Raw genomic sequence first — 16,156 nt, forward strand, 5'->3', positions numbered from 1 at the left:
TTAGCATAATCAATTGCTGACTCGTCTATATCGAGCAGAGGGAGAGTTGAAGCCAGAGAATTTACTGCTGCCTGCCTCCTCCCGATCTGATGGCTCATTCCTCTTAATTGGATCAACTAGGAAGTTGTACGCAGTCTGTGCATTTTTGAATGGTGCGTGTGGATGAGTCTGTCTGTGTGTGTGAGTGTGTGTATGTCTGTGCTGCACGAGAGCGTGCGTGTATTCTGATTTCTGGAAGATCATCCTTGCTTTGTGTGTGTGTGTGTAAAAGTGTATGTGAGTGTATAAGGACAGAGGAGGAGGAAGCTTAGTTTGGGCTCTCCCTCTCTCTCCCCCTCCTTCTCTGCCTCCCACCCTCTGAGTTTAGCAGCATCCCTATAACTAATGACCTCGCTTCCACTGTGCACAGAAGACAGGCACCTGCTGCTCTTTAATGACTTCAGCGTTTCTCTGTCGCGAGAAGTGCCACCACACTGAGAACAAGAGCATCCTGCTGCTTCCACTGCCGCTGGCTTGTGTGTGCTTCTCGTGAAGGTGTGGGGCCAGCCCCCAGCCCTGCAGGTGAGAAATTAGAGGGAGAACCAAAAGACATTCGACTGGGAATAAATGCCACTCCCTTCTTGCAGGGACTGGGCAGCTGAACCCAGGAATGACTGAGCATTTTGTATTGAACTCCTTAAATTCATTGGAAGGAGACTGAAACAGTGAAGAACTACCACGTTGCCTCCCGTCCTTCTCTGAGAAAACGATGCTGTGGTCGTTGCTTGTTTGATGGCTCAGTTCCCTGCTCCTCCCTGCCTTCATCCGCTTGATATTTGAAAGGCTTCAGAGAACAGCAAATGCAGCAGAATGATGACTGAGGAAGTGGGCTCAAGCTCGCCCGAACCATCCACCCCTCCTTGTCCGACCCCATCCGGTACAGCAGAGGATAGTTCAACAGCGAGCCAGGTGGACAGGAATGGCACACTAGGACTGAGTGGTCTTATTGCTACCTGCTGCATCTGTATGGAGGTAGAGCGTGTGCGAACTTGCTTAAACTCAGAGAAGATCTGCATTGTACCCATCCTAGCCTGCCTAGTGAGCCTGGGTCTATGCATTGCTGGCCTCAAGTGGGTTTTCGTGGACAAGATATTTGAGTACGAACCTCTGACGCACCTTGATCCCAAGCGCATAGGGCAGGGTCCTGTAATCTCTGCTGACCAAGCAACAGTGGCAGAATGGCCTCCATCGGCTGCCTTTACCACCACCATTCCGATATCTGATCTGGGACAGACACAGAACACTCCTGATGACCCTCTGGTGCTCACTTCAATGCCCTTTACCAGCCCTTCTTCACATCCCCCAACTTCCACTCCATCCTTTCTCCCCTCCATCATTTTTGAGTCTTTCTCCCCAGAAACTGTAGTCACCAAAAGCCGTGAAGTGATAGAATCAACATCTGTATCACTTTCCCAAATGACTGACACAAACCTTGTTATTGCACCACCGTTTAGTAAGTACTTTACTCTTTCTATTTCATTTTTGTCAATCTTGGAAGAAAATTCTTGCTGCTTTTTAAAATCTTGCATTTTGATATTAAAAATATCTATGTCTGGGAATGCTTTTATGATAGTCAAACTTAATATATAGTTTAATCATTTAGTTAGTTTTATTCAGGAAAATTCCATTTATTAAAAAAACTTTTACAATTCTATTGATTCTCCATTTAATTTGGAGCAATTATTGACAATACATTTTTTATTCCCTTTCAATTCAGATCTACATGTTTGTAAATTGTTGATCCTTATTTTGGTTTTGATGTTTGCATCAACAGGGCACTTATGAACATAGTCTTCTGTAAGAAAGCTGAGAAAAATGTACCTCACCCAGAAATAATGTCAATCAGAATTATTGTGTTGCAGCAAAATAATTTAAATTGCTTTTCCCTTCCCCCACCCCACCTCCCTCACCACTTTCCCCATTTACAGGGCTTTGTGCTTAATGATATTACAAGAGAGAAACTGAGGCAGTGTTTGTGTGTTTTAAACCCTGTGAGTTCTTGTTAATAACTCCTTTTATTTAGTGTGAAACATTGCATTGTAACGGAGGTCCTCTGCTTAGCTTCTGAGCTGATTGATGAAAATTTTGACATTTAAAAGAAAATATTTTGCTAACTTGTATTCTGGCTCTTCTGTGAGTAGGATCCATTATGTTTGAAAATAGATCCTGTGCTTCACTTTATATGTCAAGAAAATTAATTGAATACTCTGTGGTGAGTGATTAATCAGGAAGCAGTATATATAGTTTAAAATTATCATATTGTTTTGTGTGTGTGTATGTTCTTTTCCATTGCTTTTCTGCTTGGTTCTGAGATGAATTTCAAGGTCATGCTTTTCAGCTAATTAATTCCTGTCTATTCTGGAGACTTTGGGAAAGACAATCTTGTTAATGCTGCCTTGTAGGTTACCCACTTGTACAATGACTTTGCAAGATTTTTTTTCCCCAGCTAGTTTTTGGCCATATGCCAAGCCTTTGATATTCCATCTTCCTATTTGTTTCACTGCAATGGTGATAATCCACTAACTATTATCCACAATTCTTGGATTCTGCATGCATGCATCTTTGATGGGAATCGGTGAGATTAATCAATACTGAGCAACTTTGATTTCTCCATTCCCAGGCCATTAAATTACACAAGGTTGCAATGCTGTTCATTCTCAAAATCAATACAGAACAATTGGTCTTAAAAAAAAGGATGAGAAGTCAAGGACAATATAAGGACATTCATGCTGCAATTTCGCCATTGGTTAATGGTACATGAGGGCACATATTAGCCCTTCATGTTGTTGTCTTTTCATGTTCAAAAGAAAGCAAAGAATTTAGAAACTATGCTTATAAAATAACCCAGAGTGTCCAATGGGCTCAGCTGTTTTGCAAAAATGTCCATTTAGAAGAGTTTTTCTTTAAGGTATGAATTCAGAGTAATTAGATAATGGTTTAGTTGGTTTAAGACATGAAATTCCCACTTCAGAGCTTGATCAATCCATGGTAATCTTTGTCAATTGTTGATCTCCTCAAGCATGAAGAAATGGAAGTTTTGGGAAGACCATGATTTACACAAGCTTCCTGTTTGCCCTCGGGTGTCCAGAGATTAAAGATTTGTCTGTGGGGCATTTATAGATAGATGCAAACAATTATTATTTTCCATTTACTTAGGACCTTGGAATTTTATGCACCATATCTTGTCCCCATTCTATTTGCAAATAAACTTCCACCAGATTTATACTTGCTCTGAGAGGATGTTGAAATTAGATTGGGCCCATTAGCTATTGAGTTTAAAAATAATGTTTATTTCATTGAAATATATAAAATTCTTTGGGGCTTGAGAAGACAAATGCAGGGATGATGTTTTCAGTTTAGAACCATGGAGAATCTCAAAGTAAGAGGTCTTAATTTGGGAGAGAGAGGAGTAAAAGCTTCTTGACATGGAATTATTTACCCGAGAGGATGTCAAGGCTGTGTTGTGGAGTGTATTCTATAATTTCTTTTGCATATGAAGGTGATCAAGGTATTGTGTGGTTTCTGCTGGAAAATACTGCTGAGGGCAATGATCAATGATGACCTTGTTGTATGGTAGAGCAATGCAAAAGGTTGATCTGCTTATATTATCTATAATTCGTATGAAACAGATAGTTTTCTGATGATTTACATGGCTGCTATCCAAAAAGAAATGCCATGCCACCAAGGGAGATATTAGTGCAGATCTGCTTTAATTAATTTGTTCACAGACTATGAGTGTCACCCATTCCCAATTGCGCATGAACTGAGGAGGTACCTAAGGTTCAACCACATTTCAATTGAGTCACCAGAGGATAGACAGTGTTGACCTGCTCTTCATAGCCTTGCTGCTTGATCATTTCACTGAAGAGCAGGGTTTACAGGTAGATCCTGATGCCAGGACAAAAGGAACAGGAGCCGGTAATTTGGCCCATTGAGCCTCCTCCACCATCCATTTGAATCACAGCTGAGCTGGCCATGGCCTCTGCTCCACTTACCTACCTGTTCTCCCTGACCCTTAATTCTCCTTTTGTTCAAAAATCCATCTATCTTTGTCTTCAATACATTTTAACTATCTTTAAAATTCACAATCAGATAGACACTGTCAAAAATCAGCTAATAATGTTAAAAGATTAAAATCAGAGTAAAAAGATGTGCACACAAGTGCATAGAAAACAATTAGTAAATAGTATAGGTGCATGTATGAAGTGACTTTACAAGCATGTAGGGAAGGGGAATAAAGGATCACAATAAAGATTTTGCAAAGCTGGGAGAAATATACGTGCTAACATGAATTGATTGGGCTGAATGGCCCATCTATTGAGCATATCCCATATAATCCTACATCAAATAATGAAACCAAATTCACTCAAACAAAAACCAGACTCTGGACTGCCAATCATTTCAAAGGGCTCACTCAACTGATGCAAGGTGAACTTGGCAAAAGTTCAGTGGACATGTTGCCTAGCCTGAGAGCCAGAAAATCTGCAGAGGTTCATGGTATTCTGGCAGACTCATTGAGAAGTCCATTGGACCTGTATGGAAATCCCACTGCTGGTACTCTGCCAGGAGTTTTGGGGGAGGGGGGGAGGGGTAGGGGGTGAGGAGAGGAATTCCTTCATTCTCTCTGCTCAGGAATTTCAAGTCATGGGCATTCCACTTGCCAAACCTGTCAAAAAATTTGGCCCATTTAATTGAGAGATGAATATTGCCCAGGATACAAGGAAAGTAGACTTGGCGAGAATGGAAAAAGGTGCTTTAGCCCACACCATCTGTCAAACACTCAGTGACACTAATCCTACACTCCCCATCACAACCAGACAATTAAGGAAAAGTTAGTTATAAGTTGCAGAGAGGGTCAGGGAGGGATGAGTAAAAAAAAAATACAATATTTCAAATAAAGTGAGTCTAAGGCTGAGCATTTTGGGGCAGTTAAAGAAAAAGAAAATAGACACAGGGACAAGTTAAAGCGGTAAACTGCAGGTCATAGTCATTGCTAACAGTTGAAACCAAAAGGAGAATGTTGGAAATGCTCAACAGATTGAATAGTGTTTGTGGAAAGAGAAATAAAAAATTGAATTTATGTTACCTGACAGGAGAACTGGTCGGTTCTGAAAAACTGAGTTATGTGAAGTAGTTGAATACAATATTGAGTCCAGAAGGTTACAAAATGCTCAGATGGAAGATGTGTACCTTTTCTTCAAGCTTACCTTCAATTAGATTTCATCGTCTTTCTCTATCTCTATCAGTACATCAGATTTCAGCTAGAAGATTTGATATGTCTGTCAGGAGTTTTTGTGTTCATGCTCCAGAGACCAGGCAGGCACTTACAGCAGTACTGAGGGATCTCCATTCTGTCAGAGGTGTGACCTTTCAAACAAGTAGTTAAATCCACACCAAATTAATCTGGTACTAGTTGAAGCCCCATTGAAGTCAGGAGGAGAAGTTGTCTACTCAGAAGGGCAATTATTCAGCAGTTTAGGTCATTGTTTGTTGTTGTTTTATGGGGCTTTGCTGTGTGCCATAGTTCCCTGCATTATCTGCAAAATATTCTATGTAAGTACAATTACACAAGAATATGTGCTGATGCTGGGGACTCCTGCAATAAACAAAAGTGCTGGAGAAACTCAGCAGGACATGCAGCATCCATAGGAGGTAAAAGGCAATTAATGTTTTGGCCCTGAGCCCTTCATTAGGAATCCTGATGGAGATACCTGATGAAGGGCTCAGGCCCGAAATGTTGATGCTTATCTTTCTCCCTCAACTATTATCAACCTCATTCCCTCTTTCTCAAGGGGGTGGAAATGTGGGATTTTTCAATTTCATGGAGAAAGGGAAGCAAATAACATGTACACATTTAAATAAACACAGGAAGGAGAAAAGAGTGGATTATATTGATAGGATCGGATGAGTTGTGTGGGACCAAAGCACCAACTAGACTGATTGGCTTATAACTATGTTTTAATGCCAAGTAATTCAGGACCTAGTTGTTCTGCACAGCCTGATGTTGCTTGAATTGAATGAATATGGTCATTTGAAAGTGAATAATTCCAGGTTAATAAATCAATTAATTATGCTGATTCACTCCTTTTTAATACTACATTAAGTATATTTATCCTTCTCACGTTGAAAAAGCAATGAAGAGCTGATGAAGGAGTTTGTTTTTTTTAATACCATGTCCACAGACAGTTAGAAATCATCTTTGACAGCACAGTTCTGGCCATTGGCAGTTGGTCCTTTTCTTACCTTTATGACACAGCTCAGACAAGTGACGCTTTGTATCTTGACATATTGACCTTCCGGGAGCACAAAGAATTAAATGTTTTCCCTCCATGGCCCAATAATACATTGGAGATTAAAACCAGAATGGTGTCATTGATAAAACACCAGGGCATCATGAAGAAGTGGATTTAGGATCAGGGTGAGTGAGTGGAGAAGGATCGGTCATTTTAATATAGGTAGGTGTTTTCTGATGGATTCCTCGGTCACTATGGATGCATTTGTTCCCCCCAGAGGTTCTATCGTAAATACTTGCAGTACACATGAGTATGCCCCCCACCAAGGGATACCAGGGTGCATAGTGGTATGTTCCAGAAGGCTGTTTTACCCAGTTATGTTCCACATGTCCATGGGACTTAATCTAGCCCCTTCCCCATGAAATACTTTGGGTATCATGATGTAGAATCAAGTGATCCAAAATATTAGAATAAAGATAGTGAGCAGTAAGTTTTATAATCAAGATAGATCCAAGGTTCATTGCCTTACTGTGCCAATCTAATTGACCTTTGCTTGAGTTGTAATTGGAATGTGTTAGTTGGGCTCAAGTAGCCAAAGGCAAATAATGCCAAAAAAATATTTTAATTTGCTGATCATCATAACCTTATGATGATCCAGTTGGAAGATAATGACATTAGTAAATGTGGGTGATACCTATCAGTACTTTAATATCTCAACGTATGGTCAGGTTAACAAAAGACTTGTGCTGTTCACATATTTGTTTAATAGAAATAAACAATCCAATGGCCATACAGAAAATGCTCCCCAACTGGACAAATGCCAACATGACTGTGGGCAGCTCTGGTTCCCCAACACAAGGAAAGATGTTATCAGTGGGGCAGAAATGATTCATAAGGATGTGACCCAGACTGGAGGGTTTGCACTATAAACTGAGACTGGATAGGTTAGAACTTATTTTTCCGAGAGTATGGGACATTGAAAGTTGACCTGATCGAGATTTATCAAATCCTGAGGGACATAGAAAAGATGAATGGGTAAAGGAATCTAAAACTAGGGGACATTTGTTTAAAGTGAGAGTGAAATGACTTAAAGAGGACCTGAGGGGCAACTCTTTCACATAGGGGATGGTGCGTATGCGTACCTGCCTCCATTGCTTCAACTGGCAATGGAGGCAGGTACATTTTTGGCATACCTCGACTTACGCCCGATCAAGTAACATCCGATCACAGATACATCTAAGTTCACCATAACATAAGGGCTTAATAACAATCTTTAAATTTACATTGGGACCGACATTGGTGTGCATTAGTGGAAGTTAAGTCATGTATCATGCATTCGACATGTGGGCTCGAAAGCCTAAACAAAGCAATTGCACTGCCAGCCATTTAATAGTACACAGTATACACCTAACATAGTACAGTACATATATGTAATTATAATCTATTATATTATAATCTATAATATATGTACATATATATTCATTTATCTTGGCGCCTCACAGTTCGGCGGGCAGCAACCTCCTTTGAAGAAGACCGCAGAGCCCACCTCACTGACAAAAGACAAAGGAGGAAAAACCCAACACCCAACCCCAACCAACCAATTTTCCCCTGCAACCGCTGCAACCGTGTCTGCCTGTCCCGCATCGGACTTGTCAGCCACAAACGAGCCTGCAGCTGACGTGGACATTTACCCCCTCCATAAATCTTCGTCCGCGAAGCCAAGCCAAGGAAGATATGTACAATATAGAGGTTTAGTTAAATATGCATATGTGTCATGGTATCTTATGTCATACAGTCTATTTCACCTATAATGATCAATTTGCGCCCAAATTGCCTTATGCCCAGTTCCAGAACATAACCCAGATGCAAGTCGATGCCTGGCTGTACAAAGTTTAAAAGACAGAAATGGACAGAAAAGATTGAAAGGGATATTGGCAAAACACAAGCAAATAGGATGAGCGCAGGTAGGCAAGTTAGTCAGCATGGAGAAGGGCCTATTTCCATTCCATAAACTCTTGTGACTGTGAGACCAGAAGCAAGCCATTCAGTCCATATTGTTTTTCCTTCATGTGTTTAGTAAGTTCTAATCACGCTTCATTCCCATATTCAATCAAAAATTTTTTTTTAAATTCATGACCAAGGACATCTTGAATGCTGATGCCTTTTATGTGCCTAGTGTTAATCCTGGGTGAACTCAACTGCATCTTTGTGTGGGTGCTATGAAGAAAAGGTCCCTTCCTCAATTTGAATATGTGAATATGATCCTTGACTACAGGAAACATCCTGAGCTATAAGGTATTAATGTATTTCATTCCCTAAGCATCACCACCACTCCAATGATCCTAGTCTCGTCATGTCAACGACCTTTCTATTCTGTATGAATATCTCAGTGGGCACAAGCACCATTTAATTCTGAAACAAGTCAAGTGGATTTGAATTTTTTTAACTTAATTTTGCCATTTTTGCAATGTTACCAGTTATGTGATCTCAGAAAAAAGGACTTCCATATCCTTGCGAATAGAGGAGACTTTGTTCTTCCTTTTTTGTGAATCATGAGGTGCTCATTCTGAAAACTATTACATATTCAGCATAAATATCTTTCCAGGAAAGTTTGTTTGAACATAGAAGATTTAGTGGAATGGATGCATAACATAGAACGCTTCACTGTGTATCCGCGCAAGTGATCTACTGCATCCGGTGCTCCCTTTGTGGCCTTCTCTACATTGGAGAGACAGGGTGCAGACTGGGAGATCCCTTTACTGTGCACCTTCACTCTGTTACATCAGTAACTTGGGTCTCCTAGTGGCCAACCATTAAAATTCAGTGTCCCACTCCTATATTCTCATTTCTGTGCATGGCCTTATGTTCTATCCCACCAAGACCAGCTGTAAATTGGAGGAATAACACTTGATTTTCCATCTGGGCATTCTCTAACTAGATGGCATTAACATTGACTTCTCTGGTTTCTGCTAGCCTACTCTCCATTCTCCCTCCCTTCCCTTCCCCCATCTTCTTTCCCTTAGCTCTCAACCCCATTCCCTCTCTCTTCACCGAGCCATCCCTCCTTCCCCTGTTTGCTGCTGTGCCCTCCCTCCCTTCACCCATTACCTCTTGCCTTTGGAACCATGCTCCTCCATGCCATTTTGTTCAAATCCGAAACGTTGGTTATATACCTTTATCTTTGCTATATAAAATACACAGTTTGACCTACTGAGTTCCTCCAGCATTGTTTTTGACTTCAACCACGGTGACTACAGACTTGCATGTTTTATGCTTGACATAGAATCCATGATATTTTCTTTGGGAAAGTGGGAAGTGGAGGTTGAGACCGTGTATGGCATAGAAGAAGATAATTTAACCCATTGAAGTTGTCCATTCTTGAATTGGTTATTATATTGTTTACCATCACATGTACAGAGATATAATGAAAAACTTTGTTTTGCATGGTATCTAGGTAAGGCAACTTACTCTTAATTACAACAGGTAGTCCAAGCACTAGGAATATTCCTATCAATTTTTATGTAATCTACCATACACATTAATTTCACTCTGATTCTTCGACCAACGACCTGCTTTAGGGGGAATTTACAGTAACAATTTAATTACTGATTAGCAGAGCTTTGCATTGTGGAAGGAAAACAGGAAACTCTAAAGATTTCATCACAGCCACAATCACACATGCAAACTCCAAACAGTCGATGCCCAAGGTCAGGACTGAACCCAGGTTACTGGAGCTGTGTGATGCCACTGTGCAGCCCTCGATGGGGAGAGAGCAGTCAAACGGGATTAGTTCAGCACAAGATACACAACCTCTTTCTGGAGGGAACTTGTCACATATTGCCATGCTTGGATTAAATTTGTCAGCAGTGCACCCAGAAATATTAAATGGAAGAAGGTGTGAGCAAATTTTCTCATGGTTTTAATTCCCATTGTGTGCTATTTTTATTGTGTCAATCATATTCTTTATGACTATACGATTGTAACCCAGGGATTAAACTATTCTTACAAAACACTTAACAGGTGAGGTAAGATGATACACAGAGATTAAACAAAGCTGATCAAAAATGCAAAGGCAATAGTTTGGTGCAGTGAACCATTGTGCACAGGGCTGTCAGTACCATTCCTAGTTGCTGTGGTGAATGAGTGGCATCTCAGAAATTGCTTCAAAATGATAGCAATTTGAATTTTGTACTGGGCCACATCACAAATATGTAAAAGGAATAATTAATGACAAGGAATGTCATCACTTGACATAATAGTCGGCCTGTAAACCCAAGAACCAAAGCTCTCAGTCATATAACAAACAATAGCTAACTTTCAAAAATAATTTCTCACTTTGTAAGAATCCGCACAATGTTGAGAATGATTATGAGACAAGATTTCTCACCAAGATGGACAGATTACTAAAGCTTGTTCAGAAAGATGTGGTTTTAGGGAAACTTTAAGGAGGAAAAAGCTGGAATGGGCGGGGATTTACACCGTGATTCTAGACCTTAAGGCTGAGGGTCTGAAAGCATACGGAGCAAGGCAAATGTTATATGTGCAAGAGGTGATGAGTGTATCTGCAAAGAATTCAGGGCTGAAGGTATTTCAGCAGTAGGTTGCTGAGAAGCAGTGAAGGAGTTTGTCTATCAATGGTCAAGAGTGGGACCATCTTGAATTCAGACCAACTCTCCAAATATATTCCTGTGCACATAATATCCACATCTAATTTTGAGGCCAATTTCCCCATTCTTCATTCAGACCAAGAATTGCTAGACTCTTGATGTCACAGGACATGTAGAAATACCAATTGCTATGATGCCATGTGCTTTGTTTCTCTGGGAAGTGTCAATGACGCTATTGCTAAGCTTGATACACCTTAATAAAAGTGTCAAAAAAACTACAAAGTTGCAACAGAAGCCCACATGTTGTTTACACACCAAACAGCTCCTCATTTACACATTTTAAACCATCAACAGATTTGGGATTTTTTTTTTTACTAAGTGCGAAAACAAACCCCAAATATAGAAAAGAATTAACGAAGAAAAGAATTGCAGAAAGTTTAATGTGGCTGATTGTAAATAAAGACTGTAAATTTAAAAAGAAATGATGCAAATGAAAGAAAAGTAAAGGTCCAACCTTAATGATAGTGAAATGGAAAGTGGCATTTTCTTCTAAGGCTGACTGATCTGCAGTGTAGTTTCCTGTGCTGGTCTAAATACTGAATGGATGTATGTATGCAGGTTTGTGTGAATATATGGCTGTGTGTCTGATTGTGTTGACAATTTCATTTGTGCCAATGAAAATCCATTTTTCTTTACGAGTTAATGTAAATTTAAAAATACAAATGCACTAAACATCTTTGTGCTCATGCGTGTGTGTCCATGCATGAGTGTACTTCTATTGGTGCGAATTAAGCAAATATGAGCATAGATATTGATAGCTCTCCTCAAGCTTGTTCCACCTTCTGTAAGATCATAGCTAATTTGGTTGTCACCTCAATTCCACAATCCCATCCACTTTTCACCACTTACTTATCAAGTACCTATTTACCATTGCCTAAAAATATTACAATAAATATGAATTGTTGTGTGAGTCTTTATGTGAATTTGTCTCTGTGTGTGTGTGTGTGTGTGTGTGTGTGTGTGTGTGTGTGTGTGGGTGTCTGTATACATGTGTGATAGTACACATAATTGAATGGGTGTAGACATTCAGTATTTCGACTGAAGAGTAGATGATGACAGTACGATAATGTAGTGTTGCTGATATGTAAAAGGAACACCTCTATTCAGGTCTCCCTTGGACACCTGTGCAGATAAGGCACCAGATGACTACCATTACCCAGAGGCATTGAGAACTCACTCAGAAAATTGCAGTGCAAATAATGCAAGGGAAACTCAAATGAACTTCATTCATTCAAGGGGGTTTTAAATGATTTAGCTTGCAGCTGCTGTTGTCTTATTGTCCATAATGCAGTTTATGAATCTGATTTTGTTAAAACTAATTTGCGGTCACCTCCCACTCCTCTATCTCCCTCTCTCCTGCTTTGAATCGATATTCGATTTTCACCTCGGAGAGCTCGGTGCTCTTGGGAAGGCCTGAGGAGTTGAAGGCATTTGTAATGGGGAAGGCCCGGAAATGAGCGAGCTTAATGCCAGACATCCTCAGGGAATTGATTAACTTGCTGTCAGGCAAAGAGAGTAGAGAGCAAGAGAGTGCAGTGAGGAACCAACAAAAAATATGAATTTAAAAATGGAGCCAAAATCTATAAAGGGAGGATATTTAAAAGGAAAAGGTAAAAGAGCCCAAGGATTCACCTTGCCTTTAGCTTCATCATTGCTGATATGGCTGAAGGAGTAGTGGTAACTAAAGACCCAATTCTGGGCATTTCTTCTGTCACCGTCAGCTGTGTATCAGGATAAAATTCCTGTAAAAGAATGGTGGAAGTATTCCTTTCTCATCATTCTTCTTCTTCCCCTTGACTATTTGTCCACCCCCTCTTCACTTTGTACCTATCCTTCGTTGCATCTTTCTTTCTTAATCACTTCATCTGCTTCTATTTCTCCTCTCCTGAATGCTCTATCCTTCCTTACTCTTCTTCCACATCATCTTTTCCTTATTCTTCCCTTCCTCATCGCTTTCTCATCCCCACCTCCTCCATCTTCTCCATTCTACTTACTTTCCTTTGAGTTCTCTTCAAGCCTGCTTTCCTCCCTCCACCATCCTCATTTTCTTTTCCTTGTCTATCTCCTTCTTTCCCTCCTCATTTTCCTCCCTCAACTCCTCTTTGTCCTGTCCCATTTCACACTCCTCCTCATCCTTCTTTCTGTCCATCTCATCCTTCCTGCTTTCCCCACCCTTGCCTATCAATAGCTTTGCAGATTTACAGTTGCTTCCTGGGACATAAAGCACACACTATATGTTAACCTTGACAAACCATGCAAGTTTTGAGCAATATAAATATTTAATGTATTCAGCTCTGCCCTGAAAGACATTCCTATGACTCTGGAGTGAAGCAGTGCTTCCTTTAATGTAAGCAGATTGCCTTTTCTTTCAGCCTCTTGAAATTAATCAGCAGAATGATTATTGGCTGCCCGCCTCCCACTGAGATTTATAGAGCTTGATACTGGTAGTGAAATAGTGCTGTCTGTCCAGCATCTGGGAACTAACCCAGTCTAGGACGACTAATAGTCTCAGGGTCTGGACATACTGAGAATGTGCTTCAGATTCCTCTGGGTCGACGATCAGCAGGAATATGCTGCCAGAGCATTGCTGATTATTCTTTGAGCTGCAGAGATGGTGCGACAAAGCTCGTTCCTGGGTGGTCAGAGAAAGAAAGAGGCCACTATCTATACCAAATGCAAATTATCTGTCCATAGTAGAGGGTATAGGGTGGAGATATGTCCTATTTAATTTGCTGTTCTGACCTTATTATTTCCTTCTTTTATTATTTTGTTCATTATTTAGAGTTCTGGTAAAAGTACAGATATAGGTAGAGTCAAGTGGTACAGCTGGTGGAGCCACTTCCTCATAGTGCCAGGGACCCAGGATCCCAGTATATTTCGGACTTTGAGCTTGGGTTTGCACATTCTTCCTGCAATGGTGTGGGCATTCTCCAGGTGCTCTGCTTCAGAATCAGAATTTATTGTCCTGGACAAGACGTGAAATTTGGTGTTCTGCAACAGCATCACAGGGCAAACATTCACATTGTAACCATGTTACAACATTACTATAAAAGTTAATAGTGCACAAAAATAGGGGTTCATTGATTATTCAGGAATCTGGGGAAGAAGTTGTCCTTGTGCCGCTGAGTGCTCGTCTTTAGGCTCCTGTACCTTTTTCCAATGGTAGCAGAGGGAAGAGGGCATGGCCTGGGTGGTGGGACCTGTGAGGATAGAGGTTGCATTTTTAAGACACCACCTCATGTCGATGTCCTCTACCGCATCTCAAAGATGTGCCGGCTAGTAGGTTAATTGGACACTGTGAGATAAATGATAGATCTTGAGCTGATGAGAATAGGCTTCGGCACTCCTGTAGAAAGTAGCTTCTATTTAAATGGTGGGCACTTCTATCACCTGATTGTGTGTCTGATCTGATCCATCGAGTCCATTTTCAATCTGACTCTGCAGACAGGAGTCAGCAAGACAATCCAGTGCAGTGAGAATTGATGCTTTTGACCACACATGCAGAATGTAGACTATACAGTATGGATATAAATGCATTGCTTGAGCTTGTGCCAATTTGAGTTCAAATGCAGGACAAGGATCAAACCTAGAAATTGGGCTGGAAATTTATTCACACAACACAGAAGTTGTTGAAAATTAAGTTGACCTGGAGTTGAATGAATTTGGACTCACTACATTTGGTATCTTAGCACTAGGCATGAAATTGGTCTTACCTTTCCACCTGAATTGTGTTCTGCCTTACAATTTATATCTAGGTAAACATCCCCAGATAACCTTAACAATAATGCAATATGCAAAATCCATCTGCTGGGAGACTCTCAACATCATCACCACCATCAAAATGAGACATTGACCAGCCATTATGACAACCTCCTGCCAGACATGTTTAGTTGTAACCTTGAAGAATCTCCATCTTGCTCGTACACTAAGAGCATGTAATCCGTGGGCACAGTTTTTCACTAGACGTGCAGGGAACTGCAGGAACTTGCAGAGCTTGTGAGTGTCAGTTAAGGATATGAGGATATTGAGCTAGTACTGGACAAATACCCTCCTCTCCCCTCCCTCTTCTTCAAACAGTGACATCTGTGAGAGCAGACAGGGTCTTGGTTAAGTCATTCTTCCTAATGTTAGCACCGTCACCTCTGTGTGATCTCTATGTACTGTGTCAAAAAATTCAAGCTAAGATTTTGAAATGGAACCTGAACCCATGATCTCTGAATCAGAATGCTCCCAGTGAATGCTCAGGTTTTAGAGCCTTCTGCATAAAGCTGACCCATTGTAGAGCTCGTCGAAAGAATCAAAGACTTGTTAATCCAAACCAAGGCTTTTATTAGCAAAAGACAGGAGCTCTTCACAGGTGGCCGATCAGTCCGGAATGATCCGACCTGGCTAGGGACACAACCCTTTAAGGCCCAGACAGTAGGCGTGGCTAAGCTCTCAGCCAATCGCTGTAAGCACAGTCTAGATACTGTAACTATATACACTATATACATTGGTGATAGATCTGTACTATCACACCCATAATGATAAGAGGTGTCTTAATTGGTATCTGTTTCCTTCAAAGCACGGTCCAAATTATATACCACTGTTCCAGCAAGTGTCCTTTGTTGAAGTTAATTGACTAGTTTTAATTCTGACCATTACCATAACCACATAGGAAGTTAAACTGAAATGCCAGCATTTCAGTCGATTAATTAATGTTTCTCAAGAGGACTTTGAAGACAGCTAATTCATTTCAATTACTCAAGACAAGAGAGGGTGGGAGGTAGAGATTAATTGAAACTTGGCCCAAACTAGCATGACATTTCATTAAACTGTTACATCTTGTGTAGTAATCAAGCATGACATTCTCTACATGGATAAACTACCAGAAAGAAGCCTATTGCCACAATACTGATGCTTCAGGTCTCAACCCTAAATGATGCTAAAGGTATAATATGGTTATATTTCCTATAATTAACTGAGTTAAAATATAAAAAAAAACTGCAAAACAGTTCTTGAATGTTAATCTGGAACTCCAATCTTGATTGTATTTGATTGGCCCCAGCACCCAACCATTCTTGATATAAATGATGTAAATAATCTGCTTTCAACCATCAGACTGCCTGACTGACTTAGATTGTGCAAGATCTCCACTAAGCCTACCGCTTCCCATGATTGCACTGCTTCTAGTCTACTGAAATCTCATGCAGGTGATAATCACACATAGGAAAATCC

General features: G+C 40.5%; 1 protein-coding gene across 3 annotated transcripts in view; it reads left to right on the forward strand.

The window, feature by feature from the left end:
• nrg1 (neuregulin 1) overlaps window positions 1-16,156 on the forward strand; it is a 199,922-nt gene that overhangs the window by 72,401 nt on the left and 111,365 nt on the right. Inside the window, exon 1 of one of the 3 annotated variants that reach the window (XM_069925811.1) lies at window positions 853-1,492. The exons of the other annotated variants lie outside the window; for them this stretch is intronic. Coding sequence (XP_069781912.1) covers window positions 853-1,492 — 640 coding nt within the window. Of the gene's footprint in view, window positions 1-852; window positions 1,493-16,156 lie in introns of those variants that run through there. 3 annotated transcript variants of the gene reach the window in all.

Source organism: Narcine bancroftii, chromosome 3, assembly GCF_036971445.1.
Source record: "Narcine bancroftii isolate sNarBan1 chromosome 3, sNarBan1.hap1, whole genome shotgun sequence".
NCBI classification, from domain to species: Eukaryota; Metazoa; Chordata; class Chondrichthyes; order Torpediniformes; family Narcinidae; genus Narcine; species Narcine bancroftii.